Source organism: Siniperca chuatsi, linkage group LG8 (genome assembly GCF_020085105.1).
Source record: "Siniperca chuatsi isolate FFG_IHB_CAS linkage group LG8, ASM2008510v1, whole genome shotgun sequence".
Classification (NCBI taxonomy): Eukaryota; Metazoa; Chordata; class Actinopteri; order Centrarchiformes; family Sinipercidae; genus Siniperca; species Siniperca chuatsi.
The window spans coordinates 30,703,530-30,714,849 of NC_058049.1; the positions used below are offsets into that span (position 1 = coordinate 30,703,530).

The 11,320-nt window shown below is 39.5% G+C and overlaps 1 protein-coding gene across 2 annotated transcripts; it reads left to right on the forward strand.

Annotated features, from left to right (window-relative positions):
* The first annotated feature begins 4,659 nt into the window (after positions 1 to 4,659).
* Positions 4,660 to 10,682, forward strand: lg8h4orf47 (linkage group 8 C4orf47 homolog). 2 transcript variants are annotated; one of them, XM_044205345.1, is made up of 8 exons: positions 4,664 to 4,938; positions 5,334 to 5,442; positions 6,059 to 6,278; positions 6,497 to 6,634; positions 7,235 to 7,310; positions 7,520 to 7,705; positions 8,127 to 8,290; positions 10,367 to 10,682. In XM_044205345.1, exons 2-8 carry the CDS (start codon positions 5,343 to 5,345, stop codon positions 10,419 to 10,421), a joined length of 939 nt encoding a protein of 312 aa, XP_044061280.1. In that variant the 5' UTR covers positions 4,664 to 4,938; positions 5,334 to 5,342; the 3' UTR covers positions 10,422 to 10,682. The 2 variants fall into 2 exon arrangements, with proteins under 2 accessions (XP_044061281.1, XP_044061280.1); XM_044205346.1 differs by lacking the exon at positions 7,520 to 7,705 and having other exon boundaries at positions 4,660 to 4,938.
* Positions 10,683 to 11,320: the final 638 nt, after the last annotated feature.

Genomic DNA, 11,320 nt, shown 5'->3' on the forward strand with positions numbered 1-11,320 from the left:
GAAGCTCATGAAGTTGTTACTACTGAGGGCTATAGGAATACATGGCTCAGTAGAGCTCTGACTCTGTCAGCCTGGCTACAATGCTGAAAAGAAACTAGGTTGTTTTTATTTTCCTCTATTAATGATGAGTAGTAAGCTGCTCTGGCATTACGGAGGGCTTTCCGATATGTTTTAAGACTATCTTGCCAGACTAAAGAAGATTCTTCCAGATTGTTGGAACGGCTTTTCCTTTCAAGAAGTTACACACCTTTTATGTGACTACAGATGTTTATAAGCTAATATGAATCCCCGGTGATGTGTGCTCTGTAAGCTAAAAGTATGTCAAATGTGTAAATAGTTAAGGTTGACGATACGCAATTGAGAGAATGGCGGCCGACGTCCGCAGATTGTTTATTTTATTTGTTCCTTATGGCTCCGGGGCATTTGTGGGTTATTTCAGTGTGTGAAAAACAGCTATGTGTGTAGTACAATGTTAAAAGGGTAAAAAGTTAATGTGAATGTACAGCGTAACCCCAGTTACGGCTGCGGCCTTGTTCAAGGGCGCGCGCACGTTAATACAATGATACAGATTCAGTTCATTGAACTGAGCGCCAAGTTATGAGGCAGATATGTTTATTATTGAAGTTTGTATTCTTATAGTGTTTTTGGTTTCATACAAACTTTAATAAGTTAATGTTTGGAAATATGTGAGGATACATGTATGTGAAAACAGACCTTTGAAGAATATATGGCTTCATGTGATCCAAATGTGGATATAACCTGTGCTTCAATGCAAAACAGACAAAAATAACAGAAAATAATTCATGATTGCAGATACAAAGTTAAAATGAAGTTAAAAATAAAATAATCCGAGTGAATGGAGAATGAGCAATTGTTGTCCTGCGTCACTGATTTCTCTGTAATATTTGTAATATTTCCAGAGCACTCCTATCAGAGGATTATCTATATATCTGCCAGCGGAGACCTAGCCGGGACCCGCTACATATACACAAAAAAGTATATTGGAGTAGAATCGCTTACCCCACCTTTAAAAGAGCAGTGTGTAGGATTTAAGGGCATCTAGCGGTGAAATTGCAGTTTGCGATTATTTGAATACCACTCGCCTCACCCTCCCCTTCCAAGCGTGTAAGAGAAACTAAGGTGGCGACAAAAAACGCCAACAGCCCTATCTAGAGCCAGTGTTTGGTTTGTCCGTTCTGGGCTACTGTAGAAACATGGCGGTGAAACATGGTGGCCTCTGCTCCTTCTGTAGATAAAAAAGGGCTTATTCTAAAAAGGTAATGAAAACACTATTCTTATTTTCAGGTGATTATACACTAATGAAAAAATACTTATAAATATATTCCATTTCTGCCAATAACGCCTCCTAAATGTTACACACTGGACCTTTAATATAGGTGTGTGTAAACAGAAACAATTCTGATGCTCTATGAATTTGGCTAATTCTGTGTCTCACATTTTTAATTTCCACTTTACCATATCACACTTTGAGATATATAAGAAACATCGGTACACATGGTCTAATGTGTGAGGTAAGCATAGTCTCACCGCACAGTCTTCCTTTATGAATACCAGTTTGTGTGTGGGAAAAGGCATATGCATGCATTAAAAGTATGCCGAATTAGCTGCAGTGTACCCATGGATGTACAGACAACCATCACTGGATTAGTTTGATACTGAAGAAAACAAACATGACTCTCAGGCAAATTCTGAAGCTTTTTTCCCTCTGATTTCTACGTGGATTTGTGGACATCAGAGATAATGATATCCTTGGTAAGTGTAAGTTACACTGAAAGATAAATACATGTTTATTTCTGCGTGTTGAGATTTGACTGACATCTGTCTACAGACAGTATGCATGTGTGCACATTGGTCAGAGTGTGTGTGAGGGACTCAGCTGCTGAGCTTCCCTCCCCCATTCTCCAAGGACATTTGGCCAGCAGAGTCCACCCCTTTGGCTCTCTATCTCTCCCTTGTACATGTTGTCAAATGTCTTCCTTTATGCCACTTTCTTCTGTCTGTCCATTCATGTCTCTACATTTCTGTCACTATTGTAGATCAGTCTCTCCTGTCACTCTCTCAAGTCTCTCCTTTTCTTACCAACTCCCTTTCTGTCCCTCCTTCCCTGTAATCTCTCCATCTCTTCTGTCATACATGACTTTATTTCACTCTTCTCTATGTACCTCAATGCTCTTCAGTAACTAGCTGAGAGCAGTTGGGATTATTACTGTAGAGCGTTTTATCATCACCCTCATTTCCAAGACTGGCCTGCCACCTTGTGGCCATAGAGACAATACAACTCAAATTTGTTTTTCTTATACAATATGTGAACTAGACAATGCCTAAAACTATTGACTGCTTCTGCCAGTAAGGAATTATTTTCAGGGTAAAATAAACAAAAAGCATCCCAGAGCTTTACATTGGCTGTTGGAGAGTGACAACACTCAAACATGAGCGTTTGCAAGGAAAGATAGTAGCTGTACCAGTTGCATTTAGAAAGGGCCTCACATTGAGCTTGGGATTTAAAGACGTTTACTTACTCAAGTACAGTACTGAAGTGCTAATTTAAGGTGCTTCTGCTGTACTCAAGTACATCCATTTCATGTGACTACTACTTCACTACATTTCAGAGGGAAATGTACTTTTTACTTTTACATTTATCTGACAGCTTTACTAGTAGATTTCATACAAAACATACATTGTTTTAGATGAAACTACTGAAGACTAAATTAGTTCAAACTAACTCCACTTCAACTACAATAAATACTGCTTACAGAGTGATGTATTTGTAAAAATGTATTCAATCGTATAATACTATAATTAATTTATATTAGTGTGACACTCACAGGGGCCATTTGTCTGCATTATGAGTACTTCATACATCAGTGTTTGAATGTAGAGAGCCATTCAGTTCAGCCCGCAGACCGCATTGTGTTCTCAGAGCAATGTTTTCCCAATATAAATATAATTTCTTTTTTCTTAATAGTCTGACTTCTCAAAATGACAACTCAAAACTAACCGGGCCAAGTGACCAATTTAACACAGAGATGGATTTTTGCTCTGGCTGGACAGTTTAAGAGGGTTTTAGACTATTTATTCTGTACAAACATGAAAACACACAGTCCTAAAGGAAGCTTGATGTTAGTGCCAACTTACCACAGGCACTAGAAGGAAAGTTAATCTCAGTACGAAAATGCCTCAGGATTCACAGGAGCCAGACATTTAGGGGGGTTTTAAGATGTTACCAGGAATATGATGACATTTTTCTCAAAATAATGAATAAAGAAGATCAAGAAAAATAATAGCCCTAATGCTCTGTTGAACAGGATCATTATAATAAAGGTTGCTGATCCACAGTGGAGACAGTGTCATTGATGTGCAGCAGAACGTTTGGCTTTGGTGGAATCTTGTGCTGCTTCAAATGATCAATATTTGTTAATGAGAGTTGTTCAAACATGCTTATTGTGTTGTGAACAGCAGTCCCCCCCCCCACCCCACCCCCCCCACACACACACACACATTCACAACTATAAAGGAAAGCAAAATGTCTTATGTCACATTGGTCCCAAAATATACTTCAGTCATGCATGATTTAAGCTAAAAGAATGGGACAACATAGTGCAGAATTATTCAAACAAATACATGTAAAGCATAGTAAAACATAATGAAACTATGAAGCGCGCCTGCTGAAATTTGATCCCTGTGGCTCACTGCACCATCACCACAGTTTGGACTGTAAGGCTGCATGAGGCAGGTGAAACAGATTAATTTCTGTTGAATTAGTGGGGACACACCTTCCTCTTTTGTTACTGTTACAAGAAATCTTAATTTCCACTATGGCAGCAAAGTACAGTCAGTCGGTGTGAACAGCGTCCACCTCTTTGGTCCAGACTCAGATATCTCGTTCACTGTTCCCTGAGCAAATCCTAATGACTTTGGTGATCTTCTGACTTTTCCTCTAGTGACACCATGAGGTTGACATCTGTAGTTTTAGGTGAAATGTGAAATTTCTCTAGTGCCATCATCAACATGCAACGATTTAACAACATTTGAATGTAGTTTCGTTTCATGCAGGCTATGGTTTGCCTACAGGACTGCAACCTCTGTTTAGTGATCTCAGTTTTACTTGTTGTTGGATACGGCTGAGTGGCTGCTGGTGCTAACAAACACTACCACCACCAAGCACTGCAGATGTAGTTATAAGCTGGTACAGTACAGTGTGTTCAATGCCTCCACAAGAAATATTCACCTCAGTTGTTTTTGTGATTTCTCTCTCTTCTCTGCTGCCTCAGATAGTCTCCTGCTCTTTATATCTGGTGCAGAAATGTGTCTCAAAGCCAGCTGTTTATCTGAATCAGACATGCAAATGTTGAAATGTTAATCCACTATGTATTCGACCCACATGAAACAATGAAAGAAATAGACTGATGAATTTCAGTATTTCAGCTGGGGTAAAGGTTTCTTACATGGGCCAACATCTGCAGGAAACTGCACACACATAGAATGTATGTCTAATGTTTAATGAGTAAAATTTTCACAATTTCACAATTACAACAGGCCCAAGAGCGCTGTGCTCTAAAATAACTCAAAAGAGAGTACATGCTTAAACTAATGTGAAAAACACATCTGAAAGACCCCAGATAATTAATTAAGACATCATTTATTTGGAGTACACGATTTTTAATTCATCAAGCAAACTGTGTGCCTTTATTTTGAAGGCAACATTGTCTTACTTCCAGGAAAGATCTATCTAGCTTGGCAGTTTATTTACTTCCCCTTCTCCAAGGTAACCGACCTGTACACACAGACACAGAACGTACAGAGTTGTATATAGTCCCACAGCTTCACAGCCAAACATAGAGAGAGAGATTTCTAATGACACTGACATCCAATAGGACAGTCTCCAGTTAGTCCTTAACTGCTACACGTCATCCACAGGTATGTTTAGACCTATATCTGTACGTGTGCATGTCAGTCTGTCTGTCTGTGTGGTTAGAATGTGTGTTTCACATCACGTCCTCCTTATTGGCAAGTTTACAGTTTTCTACACTTTAATACAAGATTATACACTGACTAACCGGTTTATTAGTTTACTTTGTATTAAAGTCTGGTAATTCGTGAGGCCATAGTTAGTGGGGATGTTGCATTAGACTGAAAGGATTTACTCTCTCCCCTACAATAAGTGAACCATGTCCATCATCTTAATCTGCTTTAGATAAAAAAAAAAAAACATTTTTAACCTTACCATAAAGGTACACACCATGATGTTTTAATAGTGCCCAGCAGTGTAACACATGAGTATTACAGGAGTGTGTGTGTGTGTGTGTTTCCAGGGTGTAAAGATGTCATCAGGTGATAGGAAGAGTGACATGGAGCGCCTGGGAGTCTTTAAAGAGATGAGCTACATCTCTGTAGGAGACAAATACGCTCCACCCACCAACCGTAAGCATAGTGTCTATTTAATTATCTTCGGAATAAAAGCCTAGAAATGCAAAAGCTGTAGCTTTATTTTATGTGAACATGGGGGCTGACTATGTGTTCTTGACAAGTTGTAAACTACTGTATATACTTCGAAATAGGAAATTTCCATTAGTATAGCATCCAACTGGGCCGTGGACTCAATTTAATGCACATTGAAATTAAACACACAAAATTAATTAAACACAAAGCTTCAATATGCTAAAGTATATATATGTACAGTATATATATGAATATATGACAAGCTTTCACCAGTTCTCTTAAATGACAAAACAGATCTTTTTAGTTACATTAGTGGTATCTAGCAAGCCACAGCCTCACTGTCAGCTGTTCTGTTAGGGACTAACAGGCTCGCACTAACTGGTAAGCTGTTTCTGGAAAGACATGCTGCTGTTCTTTTAAAGGTAATGTGGGTGAACTGACCTTTTGGTGATGACACAAACATTAACCAGTCTACCTACCTACATTCTAGCAAAGTTACATTCATATGTTTGGTGACACAGATGCATCACTCTATAGAGATCGTTATCAGAAATATTGCAGTACATGTAAACGTGTGGCGTCTTCCTTCCCAATCCAGCTCCGTTCAAAGAGTCAGCCTATCGTAGCAGGCAGATGCAGGCTGGCATCGCTAAACAACGATGTGCTCTGCAGAGCGGCTTTTTTGACAAGTCCTTCAAGAGGGTATTTGAACGTGAGGCACTGAGTGACCCGCTGAGACTGGCCCGACAGAACCGCATCCAGCAGGCCAAGAAGAACCTGGGCAAGGCCTTCCTGCCCTGTATCGGGGTCAAGAAGCCGTGAGAGAACACACACACACACACACATGCACAGACACACCACAGAGAGCATTAACATATACAAAAATATACACACCAAGATTGTAAATAATATGTCATAACATAATACTTTCCTGTCCTTTGACATAGTTCTAAAACCATGAGTACACTCACATCTACTCATTTGTTGCATTTACTACTCTCTCTCTCACTATTGCATCATTTCTCTCTGTCTCCAGCTGTGGTTCAGGAAGTTACTATGGGACTCTGTCAGGACCAGTTGAAGCCATGAGTCCACTGTCAGTCCCCCGAAAAGCCCATCGCGCACCTGGACGCAACATTGTCACCTCACCCCCCAAGAAAGGCAGTGGTTACAGGTTTATGGCAAGAACTCTTCCTAAAATAGTTTACAACCACTTAACAAGCATATTTTCACATGTTTTCCTCCTCTGCACCTCTGGAACAATTACAATACCAGAGGGTGTAAATGCATTTTTACAAACTTGTAAGCAACATCACAATCAAATACAACGATCAAATATTTGAGGATTTTGCATGTGATGAATTATCTGACCCCTGCTTTAGGACACTTTCTAATAACCAGTGAACTCAAAAATCAAGTCTCTTTTCTATCACAGTGACCATGAGGAGTGCTGTGCTGTGGGATTTGTTGGGTCTCTGTAAATAATATTATAAAGAGTAGGTCTAGACCTGCTCTGTAGGAAACATGCAATGACATAACTTCTGTTATGAATTGGTGCTATATAAATAAAATTGAATTGAATTGAATTGCTGTGTAACAGAGGAGAGAGTTACATACTGAGACCACTGGAGAGGGACTTGACATTCTAGTATTTGCTATCTTTTTTAAAATAGTTAAATATATGGATTATATGGGTTTTTATCATTAAAACATACTCTGTAACAAGGATACTCTTTTTGTGCAGCTGAAGTAAATTCCATGTTATCTCCTGCAGCTATCCCAACGTGACACTGTCCAAAATTGAGCTGTATGCCTCAGACCCCTACAGCAGAGCCAAAGAAGTACTGAAGGTAACACCGAAAGGCGTTCTCACATTCATTAGAGAAACTGGATAGTGTTCGTTAGCTCAGTTCACATTGTTGGAGCAGTTTACACTCTGACAGAAGAGGCCTTTAAACTGGTAAAAACATGTACTAGCAAAAACTACTGCATTTTTTTTACTTCTTATTTAACATTAAGTTAAAAATTTTAAATGTGTGTGTATGTGTGTATGATACAGAAGGAGGCAGCAATCCATCGCTCCAAGTTAAAAGATGGCCCCTTTAAACTCAACCTTCACCCCAGAGATTATTTCCAAGGCAATCCATACCGCAGTGACAAGCCACTCCCACCAGCACACAAGCCCCTCCAACCTGCACAGACAGTCCCTCCAGTTCCCTTCAAGCCCCCGTCCCCTAGCAAAAAGGTGGTTATCCCTCTATCTGCTGCACTGTCAGGATTAGAATCTATTGCTGACCATTCAGTGACATTGATCTGTGATATGTCTCTTGCTGGGTCTCAATTCGGATACTTCCGTTAGTACGCTTCCATGTAGTACACTGTGTACACTATGTGCTTACTTGCGTAGTGCATGAATTTCAATAGGGTAGTGTTGTTTCAAATCGAACACGGTATTGTACACTTACTGGAAATGACGATTGCAACATCGACCGCTTCATCTTCTTTTTAATGGCCAATTGCAACCGTTTGCGCTACCAAATCATTACAGACTAAATTCACCCAATAAGTATGGAAGTACGTGAATTGAGACACAGCTTCTGTTTTATATTTTACTGTACATTTTTAACAGTTTATCTGCGTGTTTATGTGAATGTATCTTGTGTTAGATTGGAGGAATGAAAGCGGGGACGTTTGACACTTATCCCTTACATTCTGCTGATCCATACGTCATTCGCCATTCAAAACCAACCAATCAAGAGCCAATCTTCCGTCCTGCTCCTGGTCCTAAGAGCACACCTGTCAAGAGTATCATCACGGTCAATGTTAACAGGTTTGATCCCTATCTCTATTATTGATCATCCCTTTCCCTGTTCTCACATGGAGGGCTTTCAGGTCACACAAATCCCCCTCTGGAGGTCATAATGACATCTCCTCATTTACAGGAAAAGTCTCTTAGCTGCAAAATGTTCCACTATGTTCTCCAGCTAGTCTCTAACTAAATGGTAAATGGACTGTACTTGTATAGCACCTTTCTAGTCTTCCAACCACTCAAAATGCTTCACACTACATATCATGTTCACACACTGCTTATCAGTCTAAAGAAATTAATTCATTCACACACACAGCCTTCGGGAGCAATTTGGGGTTCAGTGTCTTGCCCAAGGACACGTTGACATGTGGGCTGGGGGAAACCAGGATTGAACCGCCGACCTTCCGAGTAGCAGATGTCCTGCTCTACCACTAAGCCACTGCCACCCCTTAACTGTGTTTGTCTGCTGTTTGGTAATGGGCAGGTAGTGTACAGTGGCTTTATCATAGCTTTTTTAATAAAACGGTGTAGTCCCTCATTCGTCCAGGAGTGTTCTATTGTAGAAAAGGTTTCAGTCGTAGTCATCTGGACACTGTTTTCAGAATCAAGACGCTTCGGCTCCCATCCGGAAGTCATTCTCAATTGTGAAAAATGGTTTGTAGCTTTCAGATGCAAATGCACGGCGCTCTGTAATCCCGAGTTAGCGTGTCGTCTGTGCTGATAAAGTCTTTTGTGACGTGGCTGTTTAGTCTCACCTATGTACCGTTCTTTGCAGTTTTCCTCACTGCATTGAATGGAGTAAACTACATTGCTCTGTTTTTGTGTGGGCGTCTTGTCCTTAGGGTGAACGAGTTTCTGTCTTAAAGTGTTGCCTGGTTTAAAGAAAACAGGAACATCATGCTGTCTAAAGATCCTTTGTACTTTCGCAGACAGTCCACATCCATACACGCTAACTCAGGATTGCAGAGCGCCGTGTATTTGCATCTGAAAGCTACAAACCACACATTTGAAGACAGTGAGGTAACAAAAGAAGGTCAGTTTCAGGTGAAACTAGCTAATCAACAGACACTCAGGTAGACTCCTCCCTGAGGGCGGGGCTTAAGCAACACAGAGTAGCTTAAATTTCTGAGTTCTCAGACCATTTTCACAATTGAGAATGACTTCCGGATGGGAGCCGAAGCGTCTTGATTCTGAAAACAGCGTCCAGACGACTACGACTGAAACCTTTTCTACGATAGCTTTTTTAATGAAAAAAGCTGCCTGCTGCACCTGTAAATGAGGTTGATGAGAGCTAAAGCTGTGGACTGTTAAACCAAAACAATGAGCTGAAAGTACTAAAAAAGCTCAGTAGAGCTGAAGGGAACTGCAGAGCTGGTGGGTGCAGTGGTTTTGTCACTACGAGCGACACCTTTCACATTTTACGCTAAGTAATTTCTATCTGTTGTTAATATAGAAATATTTATCAGTGCAGCTTTAACAAGTAACACTATGAGATTGTCCTCCCAAGAAGAACAACAGCACATCAGTTCTTTCAGCAAAATCCCTAAAATGACACATTTATGTTCAAGTGACAAAGCCCTCTAGTGGCCGTAGGAATGATGACTCATGTCCATCGTGAGCAAAGGAGGAAGTAGTGTGAAGTTATTATAGAGCTACAAATTCCACACGGGTCTAGGTCAGGGTGGATGGTGGGTCAACAAAACGTCAGACTTCGACATGGGAGTCAACTGTTTGTTTCCCATTTATTACACACACTAATAGCTGGTTTCTTTAAATCATGACTATGGTCATTCAATGCAAACTTCTATTATTGTTTTTTGTTTTTGAAATGAATAAATAGATAAAAAAAATTTAAAAGTGACATTCAGGAGATTGAGTTCACCCAATCTTTGAAACATTGAGTTTGAATTAACTTTGACATTTTCAAGACATTATTTGTTGGATGCTAAATTTTGATATCATATTCCATTTCAGCGGTACCTTGTTGCTGAGGAGAGCTGTAATTTCAGCTGCCAGCTTCTGCAAGATAAATAGTGAAAAAGGCAAACAATCTGTTAAAAAAAAACTTTTTCACAAGTGTATTTCTTCTTGTTTCAGGAGTGTGCACTCTGCAAACTACACCTCAACCATTCCAACTGTGATGACCTTCTGACTACATTACCCATGCTGCACCAACATTGTCTGACGTTTTTACCTGCTGTAAGTTATTTTACTGCATCTGTTTCACTATCAGCTGTGATGAGAATAATGCTTTTATTCCAACATGAAGATGACACAGCTTTAGCCATCTTCAGTGGCTTAATCTATGAACTTTTGCTTATTTTCTTTTCCTGTTTCCTGTTCTCTTTATGGGGCATATTTGTAATGTTCAAATGTGCACAAACAAGATCTCAAATAAAGTTGAGAAGAGTTACTTTTGTCTCCCATTCTGTAACAAGATGCTGATGATGGTTAGTACAGCAGTATGTCTATGCAAGTTCTTTACAATGGGTTTTTGAAAAGAGGATGATGGTCGTGGTCTTCTAGGATTTACTGTGTGTTGGTATTGTAGATCAGGCTGCAATGAGAACTCACCCTTATATCCATATGCACTGTACTGACAACTCTGAATATCAGTGCAAACACACACTGGAACCTGTTATATAAAAACTATTCAATTAAAAACAAAAACAAGGAGTAACACAAATCATGACATGCAAATGCATGAATAATACCTTAATGATATTAACAACTAGTTATCAACATTACTTGAGACATTAAACTTTGGCTAGACATACAAAAACTACCCACTGAATGAAAGAAACTTAAATATTTCTTAGAGATTAAACTTAGAGATTTCACATTGCATGCTGTCTTCTCTCCTCTGTGTAATAGTTGGCAGACAAGGGGAGATAATGGTTAATAAATAACATCAGCAATCAGAGGACATATTGATAAGTACATGAATTTTGATAATAACATAGAATAAATGCATATTTATCTTTTTAAAGAAGAGAGTACACATTGCATTATGTTTCCTCACATCTTGTCTCGTCTGTAAAAGATAAATAG